The sequence below is a fragment of the Chenopodium quinoa genome, unplaced genomic scaffold, assembly GCF_001683475.1.
Source record: "Chenopodium quinoa cultivar QQ74 unplaced genomic scaffold, ASM168347v1, whole genome shotgun sequence".
Taxonomy (NCBI): Eukaryota; Viridiplantae; Streptophyta; class Magnoliopsida; order Caryophyllales; family Amaranthaceae; genus Chenopodium; species Chenopodium quinoa.
In genome coordinates, this window is record NW_018742914.1 from 4,217,626 (window position 1) to 4,241,630 (window position 24,005).

General features: G+C 35.3%; 3 protein-coding genes across 3 annotated transcripts; all 3 read left to right on the top strand.

Annotated features, from left to right (window-relative positions):
* The first annotated feature begins 1,828 nt into the window (after positions 1 to 1,828).
* Positions 1,829 to 5,273, top strand: LOC110727761 (exopolygalacturonase clone GBGE184-like). Its single transcript, XM_021907339.1, has 5 exons — positions 1,829 to 2,062; positions 3,281 to 3,592; positions 3,961 to 4,256; positions 4,412 to 4,628; positions 4,861 to 5,273. The coding sequence occupies exons 1-5, from the start codon at positions 1,865 to 1,867 to the stop codon at positions 5,137 to 5,139; spliced, it is 1,302 nt and encodes a 433-aa protein (XP_021763031.1). The 5' UTR covers positions 1,829 to 1,864; the 3' UTR covers positions 5,140 to 5,273.
* Positions 5,274 to 16,836: 11,563 nt separating this feature from the next.
* Positions 16,837 to 17,646, top strand: LOC110727648. Its single transcript, XM_021907226.1, has one exon. It carries the CDS (start codon positions 16,837 to 16,839, stop codon positions 17,644 to 17,646), a length of 810 nt encoding a protein of 269 aa, XP_021762918.1.
* A 283-nt stretch (positions 17,647 to 17,929) lies between these two features.
* Positions 17,930 to 19,006, top strand: LOC110727649. Its single transcript, XM_021907227.1, has 2 exons — positions 17,930 to 18,330; positions 18,415 to 19,006. The coding sequence occupies exons 1-2, from the start codon at positions 17,930 to 17,932 to the stop codon at positions 19,004 to 19,006; spliced, it is 993 nt and encodes a 330-aa protein (XP_021762919.1).
* Positions 19,007 to 24,005: the final 4,999 nt, after the last annotated feature.

Here is a 24,005-nt window from a genome sequence, read left to right on the forward strand (position 1 = left end):
TGGTGTGTCTTTTAGTATATAGTTATTGATTGATATAAGATTATATATTCCGGATTTGACATCATATCTTTTGTTAAGTATTATGCCACATCATCATCGTTTAACAAAGCATTCCTACCATTATTGATAGATTAATATAAAAAAAAAACTAGCCTATCATGGGTTTCGAATACTATAACTTAGAAAATTAAGATCAAGTTTCTTACCATCTTAACCAATATAAATCATGTCATTTTTATAAATAAATACAACTATAAATGTGGCGAAAAATATAAAGGAGAAACTAGATATGCAACTTGGGAAAAAAAATAAAGAGGAATATAATCAATATTTCCCACATAATGGAGAGTTAAAAATTGTCTTCCTATATTGTTATTTTACTGTTTAAATCGTGTATCGCACGGGACTAACCTGATTGTTTTGCACAAAATTTTGACACACAATATATTTAGTATGACTTTTAAGAGAAGAAAAATAAAGTATATACAAGTATATGTTACTAAAGTCTTAAAAAAAATATGTTACTAAACATATATTTTTTTTAATTAATAAACATGATTGTCCAAATAATAAAGTATAAAACAATAATATTAGCAACTCTTTAGGAAAAATCCTAGCCTTTCCTCTCTATTTTTTGGTGAGGGGCCGGGGGAAGGGAAGGAGGTCGGAAATGATGGGGTTGGGGATCGAAGAGGGTGGTTCGTGGGTGGGGCTGGCCGGCTAGGGAAGGGGCCACTAGCATTTAGTGGCTGGTGGTTTTTATTTATTTTCTTTTTCTTTTTTATTTCTTTTTTGGTTTTTTTAAAATTTAATTAAAATTTTTTTGAACTAATTATGCAACGTGTGATAAACAATTTTATAAAAAAATTTAACCTTTTCTTCAGGTTATAGATAATCGGGATTGAAAAAAGAAACGCAGGTGAAAGTTGAGATTATTGCATAATAAACGAAAGTTAAAAATATTTAAAATCAATTGGCCTAGGCAAAATTTGAATTATTAAAATGAATTTTTCTTTCATACATTGATCATTATACTACTCATGAGTTGACCTAAATAATTGACAACATCAATGCACGCCATGTGTGCATAACATTTTAACTTAAAGACATGGTTTTAAATTCCTTTACGTACTATGTATTATATAATTTATGTTATTTCGATTAATAATTGAACTTCATATAAACAATGGGGAAACTTGATAGATATCTGAAATAATCAGTAAGGAATATATAATCAAACTTTAATTTTTCTAATTTTCAAGATTTGATAACCATTTTTTTTTTGAAACCAGATTTGATAACCATTTAATTATATCTCAATTGTTAATTCTTTCCAATTTTGTCCCAATCAAAGATTTTTTATAAACTGCCTAAATTGTTCAGATAAGTTTTTTTTTTTTAGATAAATTTATTAATACATAAAGTGAAGGGGTATTTTATTTCTTTCCAATTAATTTTTCTTAAAAAAAATAGAATACTAACTTGGTGTAAGCTAAAAAGAGAAAACTGTGAATGTGACAATGGGTGTTAATATTGTTGTTTATTTCACCTCTTGTTAGGTCATGCATGGACAATGAATTTGTGTCTAATTTATGTTAACAATATTACTGGAACAATAAAAACCCTTGATATACTCATTACTAATGGTCAAGAGAAAATCTCTAAAAATAAGTTTTTGAAATTTAAATAACTATGCTAAAATAAAGAATACATTCCTATTTATAGACAATTAATGAACTATACTTTGATAAATTGTTATATCCATCCAATTTGTTCTTATTCTTATTCTTATATATAAGCAATATTTAACTTCAAATCCCTTAAGTTTCCAATTTCCTTTTAAGTTGCAAGGTCACACTAACAAATGGCTAATTCTAGAGGATACAACTTCACAATCATCCTCATTTTAGCCATTTCTTATTTCCTAATCGCGGTTGAATGTCATCGTGGCCTTGCAACTCCCCCCGCTAATACCGACATTGAAGTTTTTGTAATCACCAACTTTGGTGCAAAGGGAGATGGGAAACCTATCTATGCCAATGGGGAATCTATGAACGGAATAGTGAGTTTATTCATTAATCACCCTCTTTTATTATCGCGACTTAATTATTTTAGATAATTAGGTTAGTTTCCGTGTCATGCACGGTTAATTTACACTAACCATTATTAAACTATCATTTGATTAGTTATTTATAAACAAAAAAAAAATCTAAAAATATAGTTGACATATGTTTATTATCAAAATAAAGGATTACGTAAGATATGTTAGATATAAAATGATGAAAATTATGATAAGAATTTTAGCTATATAAAAATTTGTGTTAAAGATATGTCAATTTTTTTTTATTTATTTATTTTTTAATTTTAAGCAATTATATTGAATAAGAATAGTGAATTATTTTTGTTAAGATTTTTTTTAACAGAACTTAATTTAGCAAAAAAAAAAAAAAAAAATAAAAAATAAAACTATGAACACACCAGAAGATGACACGTCTTATTGGTAGTGTGTCTTTTATTATATAGTTATTATTGATCTTTTAGCTGGTCGGCTACACCCTAAACTATTCTCAACTTTCCCTAATCAAGAATTGTCAATTGATGATTTGTTATCAGTACTATGAATGTTGTTTAAAGAGAATATCGTTGGAATATTCTCATCCTGGGTAAATTTTATACAAAATATATCCTAAATGATATTCTCATATCAGTTTTGTTGTATTACAAAGCATATACTTAAATGTTTTAATACAATAATGCCTATTAGCAGGAATTACATATATGCACAATTAATAATCTTTTCAATTATTTGTCAAAAAAAAAAAAAAAAAAAAAAAAAAACTTTTCAATTAAAACTTCAAGATTAATAGTTTTAGTAAATACTTGTATTTTGTTATGTTTGGTGATGTTTTTGGTTTTCAAGTGATTCAGTTTATTGTCATGTTATTAATATTTTTTCTTTATATCAAAATACCAAAAATTACATCTTTAAATTTCACATGAATACGTACTCTAAGGACCTACCTTTGAATATGTGTTTTAAGTTATTGAACAAACATAATTAAGTATTGAAAATTGAGAAATATTCTATTACAAGTAAAGATAATATGCATATTCATCTTCAAATATTGATTGAGTATTTTGCATTTTGATTCATAATGCATTACCAATACAATTCATATATGTAATAAACGTGAAATCGTGAATACACACAAACATGCACATGAAAAATACACATTGTAAGACCAAATGTATTCACGAACTTCTTTGTATGCGTGTTTAGGCAATGATGAAAGCATGGCAAAAGGCATGTCATTGTAGTAATGGACCATCAAAGGTTGTGGTACCTCCTGGAACATTTGTAGCGGCAGAGGTTATATTCGCCGGACCATGTAAAAATCATGTAACTATTGAGCTTCAAGGAAATGTGATAGCTGATTCTGATATTAGCCAATTCCCAAACAAAGAATTTATCGTTTTCCAAGATGTGGATCGCGCCACTTTCACTGGACAAGGAACCATTGATGTTAGTAGCCAAGCAAAGAAGTTCTCACATTCCAATTATAAGGATGTTGATTTCTCTAGTATCATGCCTGTAAGTATCATCTTACATTTATATTATTTTTTATAAAGTATAAAACATATTCTTGGGCCTCAACCATAAGCTTAAACTTTTGGTTGAGATGGTCCTTTAACAATTTTAGCAACAAAGAGCGATTTCTAATTACTTCCTCTGTTAATGGTTAATTACAATAAAGGGGTATTATTTGTGAGATATAAAATATTCCTTTGTTGTAATTAACCATTAACGGAGGAAGTTTATAGTTTACTTTTATTAATCGTGTTAGTTAAGTAAAATACACTTACTCTGCAAAATGAGACATTTGCGATAATATTTCGTCAATTCTAACCTCAAATAAAACTTTTAGATTAGTAGAAATCTTACATATTTTCCTTGTACAGTCAATCAAGTTTTACAAGGCGAAAAACATGGCAGTTGAAGGAATAAGATCAGTTAACCCTGCTGCATACCATGTGTTGATTGTGGAGAGTGAATGCATAACCATTGAAAATGTGAAATTTGAAGCAACGTCTGTGGAATCTAACACTAACTCAAATGGTATCTACATAAGTGCATCTAGTAAAGTTAATGTGTCTAACAGCTACATCAAAACTAGTGATGATTGTGTCACTGTTGCTCCTGGATCTACTGATATTTCTATCACGGGAATCACTTGTGTTGCAGGCCAAGGCATTAGGTAATTAATTTTTCTTTTTTTTTAATTAATTTTCTGAGAGAATCACGGTCTAATATATGAAAAACTTTTAACTCATTTTCAAATGAGAATATACAAGTTTATCAATATGATAAACAAAATTGATTAACTGGAATACTTCCTCTTTTTAAATCCAGCATTGGATCGCGACCATACACAACTTCACTTGATGTGAGTGGTGTGCTAGTTAAGGGTTGCTCATTCAAGGGAAGCGCATTTGGTGTAAGGATCATTCCTCGCCTAGAATTCAAAGCAAGTCTTATTTCTAACATTAAAGTTGAAGATTTGATAATGGAAGGAGTGCAAAACCCTATTGTCATTGACCAAGTACAAAGCATCCCCATACTAAACAAGGTAAATGTGTTTCTTATGTCAAACCTAAAAAGTTAGTTAATAAAATATGTACTTGAATTCGGAAAAATGTACTACCCCCGTTACATTTTATGTGCAACTTTGGGAAATTATTTGAGAGAGATAAAAAATTATAAAGTTGCACATAATATTTAACGGAGGTAATATTATGCAAATAGTCCAGTTAGTTTACAAGAATTTTTTTTTTTTTTTTTTTTTTTTGCTTGCAACACAGTTAATTCAAGCGAAGATAGAAGGTGTATTCTTCAAGAACATTAGAGGAACTACAACCACCAAGAATGCAATATCTTTCTCATGTTGCCCAAAAAATCCTTGTGAAGGCATTAATGTGGTTGATATTGATCTAAGCTTGGATGCAAAGCTTAATGCTAACCTCAACCTTGTTGACAAAACCTTGCCTGCAAAAGGGCTAAACTTTTTGGTCAATTGTTTAAATGCTAAAGTAAATTTTGGGGGTAAACATGATGGATTAAGTTGTGGTATTCTCCCATAAGAAACTTTTTTGCAAGTATTTAAGTTGGAAACTAGCGGGTTACATTAGAGAAACTTAATCGATTAATTTGTAATGAATTAATAAAAATATATTCTCATACTTTATTCACATTACAACAATTATGCTTTTTAATCTTATTTTCTCCTTCCAATCTTGAATATTATTGTTGTTGTCATCATTTTTTTGAGCTACTACTATACTTTATTATTATTGATTTATAGAAACGCAACAATTATCAACATTTATTTAGGCCAACAATTATCAACAAATTAAATATGCTTTCTAATCTTAGCTTCTTTATAATATAAGTAGGGTTGTTCATCGGTCCAAGACCGGACCGACCCGGATTGGACCGAAGACCGAAAATTAAAATTTTAAGAACGACCGAAGACCGGACCTATTAAGTTAGGACCGAACCCGGACCAGACCGAAAAAATCGGTCCAAATCCCGGACCGGACCGCTTTGACCGATTAAAGAATTTTTTTAAAAAGAATACTAAATTTTTAATAAAGTTAAGGAAAACACAAAAAAATTATTGAAAAAACTATATTGTAACGTCATTTTTATGTCTTTTTTTGTATGTTTAGTGAAAAAAAAACTTATAAAGTTAAAGTTTATTAAGGATAATTTTAACCATTATTTAAGGTTTCACACATATTTTTTATAAAAAAATCGGTCCGGTCCAAAACCGGTTTTTATAGGGTTTTGGACCGGACCGGACCGGACCGACGACCGAAAAAATGAATTTCAAGACCCGAAGACCGGACCGATTAATTCATTCTGGTCCGATCTGGGTTCGGTCCAGGGTAGTCCGTTCCATTTTTTCAGTCCGGACCGATTTATGAACACCCCTAAATATAATACTATCTTGAATGTTATATTCGTATGTAATGATTTAATGTCTATTATTACATGTTCGCCATATAACTGAAAAGATAATTTCGAAGTTGTAATAATATACTTTTTCCATTTTCAATTAATGGCAATATATGAAATATCACGCGTCTTAATATACAAGTTTAACCTTTAAAGAGGATTTTCAGTGCTTCAGACCACATGGTGCAACAAGGGTTACTTGTATGGTGTTACTTGTATTGTAGGGTCACTTGTATGAGTTACTTGTAAATATTACCTGTATTATGTGGTTACTTGTAGGTGTTACTTGTATTCTGATTAATCCCTACAAGCAACACCAAACAAACCCCCAAAACAAACCAGTAACACTTTATAAGTATCCCCAACCAAAACCAATAACACCCTACAAGTAACCCCAAAATAAAGTAACACTTACAAAAATACAAGCTAAGTAAAACCTACGAGCACTACTAGAAAAAGGCCCATTTCCGACGGAATCGTTTCGACGCATACGAAAATCCGTCGAAAAGTACATACTTTCCGACGGATTTTCAAATCTGTCGGAAATTTGCGACGAATTTTACAACCTTTCCGACGGAACTTAGTAAAATAATAATAAAGCAAAAAAACCCAACCCTAATTAAAATGACAGTCATCCCCTACCCCATTTCATTTCTCATTTCTCTCTCTCTCCTCCGCCTCTCTTCTCTCCTATCTTCCTCTCATCTTCTCTTTCTCTCTCCTCAATCTTCTCCTCCCTTCTCTTTAGACTCCCCTTCCCTCCTCTCCTGACTTCTCTTCCCTCCTCTCATCAACGCCTTCTTCTCTTCTCACGGTCTTTAATGGTTTTTAATTTAAGGTCAAATTCTACCATAAAAATGCTAGATCTAGTGTTTTCACTACTAGAAAATGGCCAGTTTCCGACCGAATTATGCCGACGGACCAGTTTTTCCGTCGCAAAACCTACCATCAACGACGGAACTATGTTTGTCGTTAAATTCCCTCAAAAAATCGTTATTCCGACGGAAATAATTTCGGTCGGAAAATTAAATTTCCGACAGAATACAAAGTCGGCGCCTTTACAATAAGCCACCACCGCCGGTTTGTTTTGGTTTTTTTTTTTTTAATATCTGGTTATTTATTTATTTTTTAATAATTTCTGGTTTTTTACTTAAACCCTAACCACCACCACCCTTTTTGGACAGGTTCCTCCAATATTGTCCTCGCTCCGACAAGAACCACCACTATCTTCACCACCCGTCGTTCTACAGCCGGTAATTGTACCTTTATTATATATATATATATATATATAATAAAAATTGACATTTTAATTTTTACTATTTTTAGGATTTGAACATTTACTTGTTTTGAATCTCAATAAAAAGTGCAGATCTTGAGGTTAGTGACATTATAATTTTAAAAATTCTTAGTTTAGTTTATTCAAGTTTTTATTTTAAGTTACTTTAGTTTGGTTTATTTTATTATAATAATGGTTGATATGTTAGTTTAATTTGGTTTATTATAATAATGTAAGACATGACATGTGAAATTGCTTTGATTTAGTATAATAATGTATGACATGATATGTTAGTTTAGGTTGATATTTTATTATAATAATGTACGGGATTATATGTTAGTTTATATTGGTTTAGTTTAGTATAATGATGTATGTTAGCTTAGTTTAATTTATGATAATTTTATAATGTATGTTAGTTTTGTTTTATTTAATATAATGTTCATTAGTTTTGTTTAAACCAAGTTCGAGGGAATTTCGAAGCTTTGTGATTTTTAAGGTGCGTTTTAATGTTTTTATTTTTGTTTTTGATTTTTTTTTTAATTTTTGGATGGTTTAAGGTTGGTGTGTTTGATTGTTGGTTCGGTGGTGGTGGTGGTCTTACGTGTTGAGGGTTTTAGGTGGGTGGGTTGGATTGTGGGTTCGGTCGGGTTGGGTGTTTAGGTGGTTATATCTAGGTTAAGTGGGTATGGGTTTGGGTTCGGTGGTGGTGGTGTTCCATGTTGAGGGTCATTAGGTGGGTGGGTTTGGGGGTGGTTCTAGGTTTGGGGAGGGTTCTGGGTTTGGGGAGGGTTCGATCAGGGTGGTTCTGGGTTTGAGTCTGGGTTTGGGGGTGAATCTGGGTTTGGGGAAGGTTCGATTAGGGTGGTCTGGGTGTGGGGAGGGTTTCGGTTAGGGTGGGTTTGTGGGTGGTTCTGGGTTTGGGGAGGTTTTTGGTCAGGGAATAGGTAATGTGGTGGTGGTCTGATGTGTTAGTTGCGGTGGTTAGGAATAGTGGAGGTGGTGATACGCCGCACCGGAGGTGGAGCGGCGTGTTTTTTTTAAAGACATATCCGACGGAAATTCCATAGGAAATTTTCGAGGGACTTTGAATTCGTCGGAAATTTCCGACGGACTTTTTCGGTGCCGGAAATTGTGGTAACGACGGAAATTCCGTCGAAAAAGTGTTTCCAGCGGAATTTTCGTCGGAAAAGGTGGTTTTTCCTACCAAGGTGTTTCCGACAACCATTTCCGACGGAAACACCTTTTCCAACGGATTTCAAGGTGTTTTTCCTACCAAGGTGTTTCCGAAGAAAACTGTCGTCGGAAATGAGCTTTTTTTTTTTCTAGTAGTGGAGTAACCCCTACCGCACCACGTGGCCAGTCGCATACAAAAATTTGTATAACCTTTATTATCTTCAAAGGTCTATCTTTAACCCTTTATCTTAAATAAATCTATGTTTGCATTTGTAATTTAATAAACTTACATTGTTTGAGTGTATTGAGTTTCCTTATGGTGAAACTAATTAATTTTAATAAAGTTTTCTCCTTGGGAAGGATTTTTGGTTTCCTCTAGGGTTTCTCCTTAGTAGGGTTTTTCTAGCCTCTATTGCTAGATTTTTTTTCTATTTTTTGAAGGAAGATTTTCCTAGCATCCATTGCTAGATTTTATTCTACATTTTTGAAGGTTTTCCTTCACTCCTCTTTTCTCTCTTTCTCTTTCATTTCTTTTCTTCTGATCTCAATTGTAAATTTTTGTAGGGGCTTCCACTGGTGTTTTTACCGGTGGTAAGCCCCAAAAACTTTTTATTTGCTTTCAATAAATAGATCTCATCTTTATGACGGTGATTATTTTATTAGGCTTTGTTGACTTAGATGGAACACACAAGAGGGGGGGGGGGTGAATTGTGTAGGAACTAGTGTTCCCAAATTTTGCGGAAATTAAAAACGTAGAACAAAATAAAGAGATGCAAAGAGATTTATACGTGGAAACTCCTTGTGCCCAACAGGGAGAAAACCACGACCACTTGGGATTTTTGAACACGACTTCACTAAATAGGGCAACTACTCCGTTACAACCTATAAGGAACTCGACAAAACTTAAGTTCCAATTAGAACCTAAGCCAACCCCAAATGCTCACTCTAGCTTCTACTCCGAAGCCTACACTCAAGACTTAACTCTAAGTCTTTACAAGGATCACTCAACCCTTTCCCAAATTACAACTCAGTAATTTGAACTCTACGTGTTTAGATATCTTACAATAGTTGGAACATAGGAATACTCTCACTGACAAATATATATTTTTTTCTCAAATGTTGTACGATTTTCAGGATTGCCTTAAAACTGAAACTCAACTCCTTTTTACACTGTTTCATCAACCCAACCACCTTCCCAACATTCTCCACTACTTAAGGTGGTGTTCCTAAACTTTAGGAACTAACTCAAGCAATGTAGAGAAGTCAGGAAAGTCGTTCAATATAGAACGTGGGATGAGGTTTGAATAATTCCTTGGAGAGTAATTTAAGGAATCAGTTAAAATCTTTTTACAGAAGATATGATTTTGTTAAAAAAATATAACAAAGAATATCTTTTTATAATTTTAACAAAAACCAAAAATAAGATAAAAACCAATTTTATAAAATTGATTGATCGTTTCACTTTTAATTCTAATTAACTCTTGTATTCCTTGTGTTCCAACCAATCATAAAATATCAAACACTTACATAAAGCCTAAAAATAATAACTCATACTTTTTAGTCTTCATGTAATACTTGTTGCTCTTATGATATTCCAATTGGACCTTTGATAACTCTATCTTGCCAAATAGAACATTCAAGCATAAAACCTTCTTTGCTTTCTTCACTTCAAATTGTTGTGTATGCCATATGTAGATTAAGGACTTCTCTTAGTTCCAACCCCGGAACTTTGTTCTTAATAAGAACCTGCCTAAATAACCTGCACGCTTAATACACTTTTATCAAATCGAGTTTGCTTTTCATCACCAAAACTAATCGAGGTCAACAATATTCCCCCTTTTTGGTGATGACAAACCTTGCAAACTTATTCAAATAAAGAGACAAAATTATCATAAAGAAAAGCAAATACAGGCGTTTAATAATTTAATTAATATTATTAGTAACTAGTTTATATAATAATGTAAAGTAGTAAGTACTACCTGATGACTGCTTTGGAAGAAACATGGTATGAGACTTTGTAGGAACTCGAATGACTTATATTCACTGTTTGCATTACTTTCCCCCTTTTGGCATCAACAAAAACAATAGTAATAGCACAATAATCCACACATAGCACCCATTGTCGAGTTTATATATATATATATATATATAAACAAAGGGTATAAATAGAGCTATGTATCAAGTCAACTCACAACCATACAAAACTTTCCAAGGCAATCACACATATGCTAATCAAAAGTACTTATTATCAATAAGCGAAAGTTCCATGTAGCACATATTACCAAAAAATTGCATAGCCAGTACTACAGACCCAAATAAAGCAAAATAAAGATAGTGTTCCAGCTGTAATATAAGAAAGCAAAAGATTAAAGAGTAGAAAATGTAGCAAAACTAGTCATCAATTTCAGGAACATCTTCAAAAGCAACCTCCTCCAGGCGATGAAGAACTGTGTCTTGTGCCTGAGTAACTGACTTTCTATGAGCTTTGGTTACAAGTTGAAGGCGGTTTACTGACCCTTTCAAGGAACCTACAGTAGCCTGAAGTGACATGATCTTGTTGTCAATTTGATCTTGCTTAGACATCACCTGCTTCAACATGTCAACCACAGTGTGTAACTTAGGATCACCACCAAAAGGTCTTGTGTTACCCATTGTACCAAACCCAGATGTTCCAAAAGAGGTTGGAACACCAAAACCCGAGCTGCTACCAGTGGTGCCAAAAGTATGTGTGTTCCTTGTAGGAACATGTGGAATGACAGGAAAATTTAAAATCCCCTGTTTTGGTTTATCCTGCTCCACCATAGGCTCAAGTTTTTCTGGGTCACTCTCACTGTCCTCACTCTCTTCACTTTCGTCACTAGCCTTTTCTCACTGTCCTCATCACTTACTTCAACAAAGGTGGGAGGGTTTATAGGTTTAGGTAGGCTAGCCACCCTCATGCTCCTTCTCCTTATCACACCAGTTTGGTTTGGTTTAACAACAACTTGCTTCTGCCTTTTTGTTTTGGATGAACTCTCTTTTTTCTCACTTTTCCTTTCTCCCTCTTTTTTCTTTTGTCCAATCTCAGGTGGAATATAACAAGTTTTTTCATCCACCACAGTCAAGCCAAGAGCAGTTAAAGAGTTATATTGAAGAATGGTCTTAGCTTGCATACCAAGTGAATCAAACACACTCAAATCCACACCGAAACTTTCAAACAAAGTGGTGAACAAAGGACCATAACCAACAATATACTTAGGTATACAATGATGAAGATGTTGGATCATAATCGATGGAAAATTAATGTGAAAATTATTGCCTAAACAATAAATTACAGCACAATCTAGCAAACCCGCTTCATATCTCTTTTGTGGTCGAGGAATTACTCCCTTTCTAACAATGCTAAATAATAATTTCATCAAAGGTGATGAGAAATTATTTTGAGACACCACTGTCATAGAAGAATCACAAGTACTACCCCCAACATACTTCACTATTTGTTCATGAGTAATATCACCAATTTGCGCAGTATGTTTGTGCTTAAAATAGTCACAATAACCAACATTAGGAACACTAAACAATTTTGCTAAATATTGTGCATCGAAAGACAGAGAAGTACCATTCACCTTACTTGTACAAACACCATTCACACAACAAAAATTAAGCACAAATTCATTGACGGCACCCGGAATTAAGGGTTTCTTTGCATGAACATTTAATAATTGAACCCAACCTTGAAACTCTAGTATATCAAGTAGTTCCGAAAACTTACTAGATTGACACCATTCCAAGTTTAAAGCAAAACCCCGAGTAAGACGATCGGCTTTGAGTGTGAGTGCTTTTAAACGCTCCTTAGCTTCCCCCTTAGATGGACCACCATCTATCTTTCGTCTCTTGGTTGTGCGGTTAGTGGAATTTGGGGAAAAACTAGGTTCGATCGATTGAGGTTTTGTATTTTCCGATGTATTTGCCGGTTTTGATACGGGATTGGTTGTTTGTGTAGAGGAGTACGGAGATGCATCCATCGAAGTCGGTGAGTCCGTAGATGGTGAAGAGGTACGGGGTCTTTTCTTTGATTGGTGAGGGAGTGGGGTGTTGTTACTTGTTCTTGCCATTGAAGAGTGTTGGTGTGTTTTACAGAGGAGAGATAAAAAGAAAGGGGTAAAAGGTGTTGGGAAGAAGAAAGGTTATGTGGCTGAGGTAATAAGTAAAGGAGTTTGAGTGGAATAAGGTCATAAGAATGCCTTAGACTTGTAATATAGTCTGACAAAAGATTTCTAACTCTTCGATTTTTTTTTTAATAAGATTAAAAGATGGAACACAAAAAAATAAAATTAAATTAAAGATAAGTTTTAGAAGAGGTCTTTGGCCATGTTTATTGATAACTTGTTATTTGGCATGATTTTAGGGTACTTTTGAACCTTGTTTTCGTTATTAATCGACATCAAAGTTCATTTTTTATCCTATTTTTATGCAAATTTTGTACCATCCATGCTTCACCGGTTGTTTGTGTTTTTGATGTAATGTAGCTATTTTTAGCACTATGAACATGATCAAGCATGAGTGAGCAAGGATAAGGGCAAACTTGGTTGATAGAGCCATGGAGGAAGAAGGAGGAATGCCTTAAAGGGAAATGAAAAGCTTTTGGAGAACCTTGAAAGGTCGTTTGCGTAAGCGTCAACTTCAACCAATCATAACTTTTGATCTTATCAACCTTTTGAAGCGATTCAAATTGGAGATTAAAGTTCGTCTCAAGAGCTTTCCAACGACTGGTCACAAGTCCATTTCCGACAAGAAACGTAGAAGTTAAAGCTTCCCAAAGTTAAGCAGTCTAGGCAGGGCATCCTGCACGGACGTGCAAGATGATAGCACGTCCGTGCAAGTCTGCACGTCCGTGCCAAAAGCTGCACGTCCGTGCAGACCTTGGCAGAAGCTTCTGCCTCCATTTTGGCCCTCCTGCACGTCCGTGCCAAACTTGGCACGGCCGTGCTTAGCCTTGCACGTCCGTGCCAAATATGGCACGTCCGTGCAGACCTGCAGTCGAACTCCTTCCTTGTTTTCTCCGTCCTTTTTATTTGGGGGTCATATAAATACCCCTTTAGAGCTCATTTGTACGGGAAGGCAGTTTTTTTAGAGCTTTCCTCTTAGTTTGTAGTCTTAGAACATTAAATTCTCAAATCATTAGTTAGTTCTTAATTTTTAGCGTGGAAGCATTCAAATTCAATCATTGTAGAAGACAAAATCCACCATTGTTGCTCACTTTGAAGCTTCATAGTAACCATTTCTTACTCATCTTTTCTACTTCTCTTTACTTTGTTGTTGATTAATTGCTTAATTCTTGCATGCTTAGATTGTTAATTAGCTTAATCCTTAGTTTGAACTTGTTCATGAATTGCTTGAAACCTCTAATTGCTTTAACCTCCATGGATTGTGAGTAGTCTAAATTCTAGGGTTTGGGTAAAACCCTCAATGTAGTCACTAATTACTTGTTGCATGTGCTAATTTGGTTGTCGTGGGATGATAATTAGTTGAGTTTAAGTGGTTTAATTGCTTAGTTCTTGTATATGGCCATTGCTAGAACTATTTATCCAAGCTTTCTCAACGAAGGATCGAGAGATGAACTTGAGTTAGCTCCCTTTATGCTTAATTGACCCGAAATGCCATGAGAATAGGGATTACCGGTCAAGGGAATGTTTATGTCATCGTGATTATGCTTTAACACTTGTTTTATGCTATGTAACCACGAGAGTAGGTTGTATTCACGATTCAAGTAATCCCTCTAGCTTGAGAGAGTAGTTGGGTGCTTTAGACGACTTCTCCTAATTTGTCACATTAATTTACCTTGATTGTAGCATGCTAATTGTGATTTGTGATGAAGTTGAGTGGTATAACCTGAGCCCTAGATTCCTCTTAATATTGTTAATCTCCTCTTCGCTTTAGTTGAGTGGAATTAGAAGAAGTTACTCAAAACCAACCCAATTTAGAATTCATTTAGCTTATTTAAACGGTAGTACTCGGTGGTTGATTCAACGCCTCTCTTGGGTTCGGCCCTTTCTTACCCTTACTATTGTTAGTGAGACCAAGATAGAAATTATTATCTTTGGTAGGCTGATAGGCCGTCGTCGAGCCTACCAAAGATAAAAACCTAACTTGGTCTCTCTATTGGGTAGAAAGGGTAAGTAAGGGTCGATCCCACAAGGACTAAGGGGAGCACTAACAAATATCGATTTGTGATAAGCTAAGTCAAGTCTTTTTGGGTTATGAGTTATGAAGAAAAACTACAAACAATAATAAAAAGGATCTCGGGAAGGTATCCACCAATTAAGTCGTTCACAAACTACAATTTAACATACAAGACATAGCAATTTGGGGATAAAATTAGGGGAAGTCATCTAAGGCACCCAACTACTCACTCAAGCTAGAGGGATTACTTAAATCATGAATACAACCTACTCTCGTGGTTACAAAGCATAAAACAAGTGTTAAAGCATAATCACGATGACATAAACATTCCCTTGATCGGAAATTCCTATTCTCATGGCATTTCGGGTCAATCAAGCATAAGGGAGCTAACTCAAGTTCATCTCTCGATCCTTCGTTGAGAAAGCTTAGATAAATAGTTCTAGCAATGGCCACTTACAAGAACTAACAATGAAACCACTTAAGCTCAACTAATTAACATCCCACATTAGCTAAATCAACACATACAAACAAGTATTTGTGAATTCATCAATGATTTCAACAATCCCAAGTAAAAGAACTACTCACAAATCATAATAAATTGCAAAACTAAAGGAATTAACAACTAAGAACATGAAACAAACACTAATCTAACATAAACAAGTAATTAAGGATGAAAAGATACAAAAATAAGTAAATAGAATAACAAAATAGGAGAGAGAGTAAGAAATTCTCATTGATATTGCAAGGAATATCCAAATCTTCAAGTCTCCTTCCTTCAATTCTTCATATTCCAAGCTTTCAACAAGATTTTCTCACTTTCTCTCTCTAGAAAATGAGAGTTTCTCTCTCTAAAAACCCTAACCTAAGCTAAAAATAAACTAAGAATATCCCCCCCTTACAAATAAAGCTAAAGGGATATTATATAACCCCCAAGTAAAAGGACGGAGAAACCAAGAATCGGCCCGTCTACAGGTCGGCACGGACGTGCCAAAGGTTGCACGGACGTGCAGACCTGTTAAAATGAGAACAATAGCTACTGCCTGACCTTGCACGGACGTGCATCAATTGGCACGGACGTGCATCAATTGGCACGGACGTGCATCAATTGGCACGGACGTGCAGCTTTTTCTAGCGAAACAGCTTCATTTCGGAAGGTCAGAACTTCTTCATTACTCATTGGAATAAGGCATGTAAGAAGTCGTTGGATAGCTCTTGAGATGAACTTTAATATCCAATTTGAATCACTTCAAAAACTTGAGTAGAAAAAAAGTTATAGTCATTTGAAGTTGACCTTAGTGAAAAAATCCTTCCAAAACCCTTCCAAATGCTCTTATTTCACTCTTGTACACTTTTCCTTGCTTCTTTCATTCTTCCATAGCTCCCTTATTTCCTCTTCTTGTCTCCAACTTCTTTTCTTCTTTGTCCAAAACCTTCAAAGTGCCATATTTATACCTAAATATGCACCAAAACACTAGCAAACCCGTGAAGCATATGATACACAAAAAATGCATAAAAATAGAGTAATTAGTGAACTAAGCATTGATTTCCCACAATTCTAAGGCTCAAAATCACTTTAAAATCATACAAAATAACAGGTTATCATAGGCTCGACGACGGCCTATCAAATTTTGGCGTCGTTGCCGGGGAGGCAAAGTCACATTGAATGTATTATTGTCGAATGAGACTAGATGTGTGTATATGTATAGTAGTTTTCTTACCTTAATTTTTGTTTATGTGTGTTTAACTTGCGATAGTCATTGCTAACGTTTTTCTTAGCTTTGTTTGACTTTGCATGACACGAAAGAGTAAGCAATCACCGCTTATTCCCGTTGATCCAGAGCTAAATAGGACTTTGAGAAACGTGAGGAGACTCTTGCAAGGCACACCCGAGTTTTCCATTGTATATTCGGATTTCGATCCGGAAGAGGTTTTTGGAGCTAACGAAGAAGATAACATGGGAGAGAATCCTCCTCAACCATTGTTAAGAGACTATGACCACCCCAACAAATTCCAACTTCGGAGTGGCATACGTCTTCCCACCACGAATGCAAACAACTTTGAGCTTTCACCTCAACTCATCCGCATGATTCAAAGCGATCAATTTAGGGGTAGTCCTTATTAGTGTCCTTTTGCTCATTTGGACAACTTTCTTGAATTGTGTACAACTATCAAGCAAAACAACATTTCGGAAGAGTTTATTCGGATGCACATGTTTCAATTCTCCCTTCGAGACAAAGCAAAGCATTGGTTGAGAACGGTTGAAGAGGGATCGTTGAGTACTTGGGATGAGGTGACTAGAGCTTTTCTTGGGAAGTATTGCCCTCCCGAGAAAACCGCTGAATTAAGACGGAAGATCACAAACTTCAACCAAGAGGTTGATGAAACTTTGAGTGAAGCATGGGAGCGGTTCAAAGATTATACTAGAGCATGCCCTCACCACGGTTTCACCTCATGGATCATAGTGCAAAGCTTCTATGATGGTCTTACTCCTACCTCAAGGGCCAACCTTGATTCGGGAGCCGGAGGTAGCCTTAAAAAGCTATCGGTTGACGAGGCCTACAAAATGATTGAGGAAGTGGCTAAGCATTATGCTTATGGAGGTGATAAAAGGCAAGGTCAACCCAAGAAGGGCGGTAAGCATGATCTTGAAGCAATAGATCTTATTGCTTCAAAGGTTGATATGTTAGCTCGAAAGCTAGATCAAGTGAACAATGTGCCCGGTAGCTCCTCCCCACAAGTCATGTCTTGTGAGACTTGTGGAGGAAATGACCACTTGGCATCCTATTGCAACACTACAACGGAGCATGTGGCTTCACTTGGTAGGAATGATCCTTACTCCCAAACTTTTAACCAAGGTTGGAAACAACATCCAAATTTTGGGTGGAAACAACCCAATCAAGCTCCCCCTCCTCAAAACAATTACAACCAAGCTCCTCCTTACAATCAACCCCCTCCACAACAAAAAGCTCCCTATCGCCACCCCAATCAAAGAGACAATGTCCAACAAAGACCCCAATAAAATCAAGCCCCTCCTCCTCCAAAATCCAACATTGAATCCGTTTTGGAAACCTTCATGACCCAACAAATCAAGATCAATGGGGAAGTTAGTAGCTCAATTCAACAACTCCAAGCACACAACAAGATGATTGAAAGTCAATTATCTCAAATTGCACAACAAGTTGGGTGCACCTCTAACCCCGGTGGTCAATTTCCAAGCACAGCGGTAATGAATCCAAAAGAGCAAGCGAAATCAATCACCTTGATTATGGAAGGGGGGTATGAAACTCCAATTATGAGAGAAAATGTTGCCAAAAAGGGAGATGAGGGAGAGGGTAGATGAAAGTGAGTTTGAAAATGAAGTGAGTGAGGAGGCGAGAGGAAGGTCAAAAATGAGTGATGAGGGTGCCTCAAAGAGAGATGAGGGAGAAGTGAAGATTCAAGCTCCATTGAGAGCATATGAGACTCATATTCCATTCCCTCATAGAATGATAGAGAAGAAGCTAAATGAGAAACTTTCTAAGTTCCTTGATGAAATGGAAGGACTTCAATCAAACATTCTACTTCTCCATGCTTTGTCTCAAATGCCTACATATGCAAAGTTTTTGAAAAATATTCTTTCTAACAAGAGTAGGCTTGAGGAGAGTGATTCTATCTCTCTTCCAACGGAGATAAGCGATATTCCTCAAAATGAGCTTCCCGAGAAGTTTGGTGACCCCGGTAGTTTTGCTATACCGGTTAAGGTTAGAGATCTTGAATCAACAAATGCTTTGTGTGATCTTGGGGCTAGTGTTAGCCTTATGCCTCTCTCTATGGCAAAAAGATTAAATCTTGGGGAGATTAGCCCCACCAAAATGTCAATCCAACTAGCCGACCGCTCGGTTAAAGTCCCATTGGGAGTCTTGAAGGACATCCCAATTCAAGTGGGGAAGGTTCTTGTGCCTTGTGATTTTGTAATCATGGAGATGGATGAGGATTTCAAAATTCCTCTCATATTGGGTAGGCCCTTTTTGAAAACCGCGGGTGTTAATATTGACATGAAACAAGGGCGGCTTACCTTACATGTTGGGCATGAAAGAATCTCTTTCTCATTTCCGGAAACGTTGAATGACCCCATGGTTAAACAAGTTCATCGGGTTGATTTTTTGGTTAATATTTTGAAAGAAGACATGGAGGAGTCACAAGATGAATCGACTCATGCTCCGGAGGTGAAAAAGCAAGATAGGGCCAAGAAGAAAAAGAAAAACAAGATCAAGTTGATAGACAAGATGTTTGGTTGCATTTCTAGTGATGATAGCAATGTGATTATTTTGCCTAAGGAAAATGGCAAGTGTGTGGGAACAATGAGATGGGTCAAAAAGGTGTGCCTTGACCCTCCCTAATTTTGGATAGCGCAATGTCGTCAAGCTAGTGACGTTAAAGAAGCGCTTCCGGGAGGCAACCCGAATATTTTTGTAGTGGATTAACTTAAAAAAAAAAGAAAAAAAAAGAAGAAAAAAAAAACAGCACAAAGTGCATGTCTTCCAACAACAACCAACAGGAACAAAGGTACCAAGGAAGTTCAAGCGTCGAAGAAAACCCGATCCTTGAGTTAGTCTTCTTTCTCCTTTTTTTTTATGAGCTTTTATTGCTTAACATTGAGGACAATGTTTATGATAACTTTGGGGGAGTCATTTGCATGCCTTCTTGACATGTTGGTTTGTTTGGTTGTGTTTGTTTTGGTTGTTTCATTTCCCTAATATCCAAGGCCCTTAATCCAATTTAGCTTCCTTGAAATCCAAACCTCTTGTCATGTGAATATTAGTGTTCCCTCTCTAGTTAGTAATGTGAATATTTTTGCTTTCTCTTCAAAAAAAAATGATGAAAAAATTGAAAAATGAAAAAAATAAAATTCCCAAGGTTGAGACTCAAATGACAATGTTTATATGTTTTTCTTGCTTGACTCTTGAGCGATGAGTACTAGTTCTCTTAGAAGGGTGTATGCAAGAGATGGGGTCATTTAGAGGTCTATTAATCTTGATTGCATTAGTGTATATGAAATGAAAGCCAATGAATGCTCAATTGCACACCCAGTATAGAATATTGTCTAATTCGCTCAAGTAGGATATGTTTGAATTGAATTGCGGTCTCTTGTGCCCTTAATGTGCCTCCTTTCCTCCCCGAAATGAAACTCTATTAGGGAATTGGTTATATTTGTAACATGTGTAATAAGTGGCATAATAAGTCACATGTTCTTAATAAAAGAAAGAGCCGCTCACAGTTAAAAGAGGCGAGAGCATTGAAAGTTGAAAAAAAAAAAGAAGAAAAGAAGAGCATAGAACAATGAATAAAAAGGGACACTCTCGAAAATTATCAAAATTTTCTTCTTTAGAGGTCAACTAGTGGATGCCTCCCACACCTTGTTTACATCATTGTTTCTTATGAAATTCCCGAGTTAGAGTGTAGTTAAGAGGCCTTGGGTGTGCATTTTGGTAAGTGGACTAGCATTTTGAGATTTTATAACCGAAAAAGGGCTTGTTGAAACTTTGGAATATCTAGGTGTGCTTTAATGAACTAGTAAAAGGACTAAAGAATTATCCTAGTGCAATCTTGCTTAGTCCTCCTCTTTACCCCCAACTCATGTGCACATTTGTATGATTGGTAATTCTTGAAAGTCGCTCATTTGTCTTGCTTGCGATTTGTATCTCGATGAGTTGACTTGGGTGATAATAACATCGGAACTTGTGTAGTTTGATAGTTTTGTTGTGGTTTGTGTGAGTTGTGGGTTAAGCTCAATGGAAACCCTCACGAGATAAAAAATCGTCCTCTAAGGCGACTTAGAGGTTTAAATTGCTTCTCACTTGTGCTAAAAGTGATGATGGCTGTCACCATGCGGATTTGTGTATTTATGCTTCCTCCTTGTTGCCTTTCCTTGGATTGATGTTAGCAAGTCGTTTTCCTCCTTTGATTCGACATGTTTGTTTTGCTCGAGGACGAGCAAAAGCTTAGCTTGAGGGGATTTGATAACTTGTTATTTGGCATGATTTTAGGGTACTTTTGAACCTTGTTTTCGTTATTAATCGACATCAAAGTTCATTTTTTATCCTATTTTTATGCAAATTTTGTACCATCCATGCTTCACCGGTTGTTTGTGTTTTTGATGTAATGTAGCTATTTTTAGCACTATGGACATGATCAAGCATGAGTGAGCAAGGATAAGGGAAAGCTTGGTTGATAGAGCCATGGAGGAAGAAGGAGGAATGCCTTAAAGGGAAATGAAAAGCTTTTGGAGAACCTTGAAAGGTCGTTTGCGTAAGCGTCAACTTCAACCAACCATAACTTTTGATCTTATCAACCTTTTGAAGTGATTCAAATTGGAGATTAAAGTTCGTCTCAAGAGCTTTCCAACGACTGGTCACAAGTCCATTTCCGACAAGAAACGTAGAAGTTAAAGCTTCCCAAAGTTAAGCAGTCTAGGCAGGGCATCCTGCACGGACGTGCAAGATGATAGCACGTCCGTGCAAGTCTGCACGGACGTGCAGCTTGCACGTCCGTGCCAAACTTGGCACGGCCGTGCTTAGCCTTGCACGTCCGTGCCAAATATGGCACGTCCGTGCAGACCTGCAGTCGAACTCCTTCCTTGTTTTCTCCGTCCTTTTTATTTGGGGGTCATATAAATACCCCTTTAGAGCTCATTTGTACGGGAAGGCAGTTTTTTTAGAGCTTTCCTCTTAGTTTGTAGTCTTAGAACATTAAATTCTCAAATCATTAGTTAGTTCTTAATTTTTAGCGTGGAAGCATTCAAATTCAATCATTGTAGAAGACAAAATCCACCATTTTTGCTCACTTTGAAGCTTCATAGTAACCATTTCTTACTCATCTTTTCTACTTCTCTTTACTTTGTTGTTGATTACTTGCTTAATTCTTGCATGCTTAGATTGTTAATTAGCTTAATCCTTAGTTTGAACTTGTTCATGAATTGCTTGAAACCTCTAATTGCTTTAACCTCCATGGATTGTGAGTAGTCTAAATTCTAGGGTTTGGGTAAAACCCTCAATGTAGTCACTAATTACTTGTTGCATGTGCTAATTTGGTTGTTGTGGGATGATAATTAGTTGAGTTTAAGTGGTTTAATTGCTTAGTTCTTGTATATGGCCATTGCTAGAACTATTTATCCAAGCTTTCTCAACGAAGGATCGAGAGATGAACTTGAGTTAGCTCCCTTTATGCTTAATTGACCCGAAATGCCATGAGAATAGGGATTACCGGTCAAGGGAATGTTTATGTCATCGTGATTATGCTTTAACACTTGTTTTATGCTATGTAACCACGAGAGTAGGTTGTATTCACGATTCAAGTAATCCCTCTAGCTTGAGAGAGTAGTTGGGTGCTTTAGACGACTTCTCCTAATTTGTCACATTAATTTACCTTGATTGTAGCATGCTAATTGTGATTTGTGATGAAGTTGAGTGGTATAACCCGAGCCCTAGATTCCTCTTAATATTGTTAATCTCCTCTTAGCTTTAGTTGAGTTGAATTAGAAGAAGTTACTCAAAACCAACCCAATTTAGAATTCATTTAGCTTATTTAAACGGTAGTACTCGGTGGTTGATTCAACGCCTCTCTTGGGTTCGACCCTTTCTTACCCTTACTATTGTTAGTGAGACCAAGATAGGAATCATTATCTTTGGTAGGCTCGACGACGGCCTATCATTTACGGAAGAGAATGTTTAGGGGGATAAATAAATCTTTTTGTAAATAATAGAGAAAAATAAAAAATTAGAAGATAAAATATGAGTGAAAAAGATAAATAAAAGATACATGCTACATAACACAACAAGAACTTTAACAAGTCAACATGCTTATTTTTCTAATTTATACGATGAATTTGCACACATAGCAATTAACAAGTACTCATCCTATATGATGATTATTTACCGGATACAACTCTAAATATGCTTTTGCACAATATTTTTATGCTGGATTTTTCATGACACATACTAGTTATTTGAGTCGTACCTGATTAGGAGATTTTCGTGCAATTCAGTGAATTTTTATCATACTGTAGACACCTAAAAATGTCTCCCCAAAACCATACCCGATGATGAACAACCTTTCACCGCCATTATTGGTCGGGTTGAGTATTTAATCTTAGAGTGCTTAAATCCATATTTCCATTTCATAAAATAACCCAACTTCTAGCCCATTTCCCCAAACCATAACTTATTTTCCATTTTTCGTGCCTTTAAACCCAAAATAATTCATTTCGTGTCCTTTAAAATCATTCATTTCGTGTCCTTTTTATAAAAACATTTAATCCAGTTTATTTTGGTCCATAATCTGGGTCCAATGATTTAATAGTTGGATGGGGCTTGAAAATAGCTTTCCAACGATATATTATAAGCCCAAATCCGAGTTATAACGAATAAGTTATGGCCAAAATATTAAACTGAACCCAAACCAAACCTATGCCCACCTTACCTACGACCCAATGATCATGTGGAGGGTCCAAATTATTTAATCCAATTCCTAAACCAATTAGGATTAATTAGAATCTTCTATAAGTTTATAAAAGATCCTAATTATCCTTTTTGAAAAGATAAGATTACAGAATTTGAAATTGAATAAAACTCCTTTTTTTAAAAGTCCTAATTTTATCCGAATTGAAAGACATTCAAAGATAGACAAATATGAATTTTGAGCCTCATAATTATTTATCTGAATTTTATACGATTGGATAGCCCTTGAAATTATCTTTCCAATGATATATTATAATATCAATTCCGAGCTATAACGGAAAAGATATGAATAAAATGTCAAACTCTATCCAAAACTGACATCGTCTCACTATTTCGGTAATATCTTTTGTTATAAAAAATATTTAATCTGATTCTAATTGGGTTAGAAAGTAGACTTCAAGAGCTTTCCAACGATATCTTATTTATCTTATTCTGATTTCTGGATCAAACGATATGATAAAAACAAAAACCGCAAAAACTGTTGTCTATCGCAAGAGTTTTAATACGATTCGAACTCGATCTTTTCTTGATTCTTCAACCCTCTTTTTTCCCTATAAATAGAGGCCATATCACCCCTTTTTTAATCATCAACAAGCTTGATCGTCAAATAATTCTCTTCTCCCTCTTTAGCCTAAACACTAGCCTCCCTATTCTTTTATTATTCCCTTAAGTACTCCAAGGAGCCCATACAATACCCAAAGTTCTATACTTAAACCAAGGCGTGAAAGGTATAATTAACTGAGGGTTTGGACCAAATCAAATCTATCTTTATTTAATTTAATTTTCAATTTTCTTTATATTTTTATTGAAGTTACTAACAGTTTATTCATGATGTAGCAATTTAAAGAAACGCGCAGAATGTTAGTAATTAATTAATTTAATT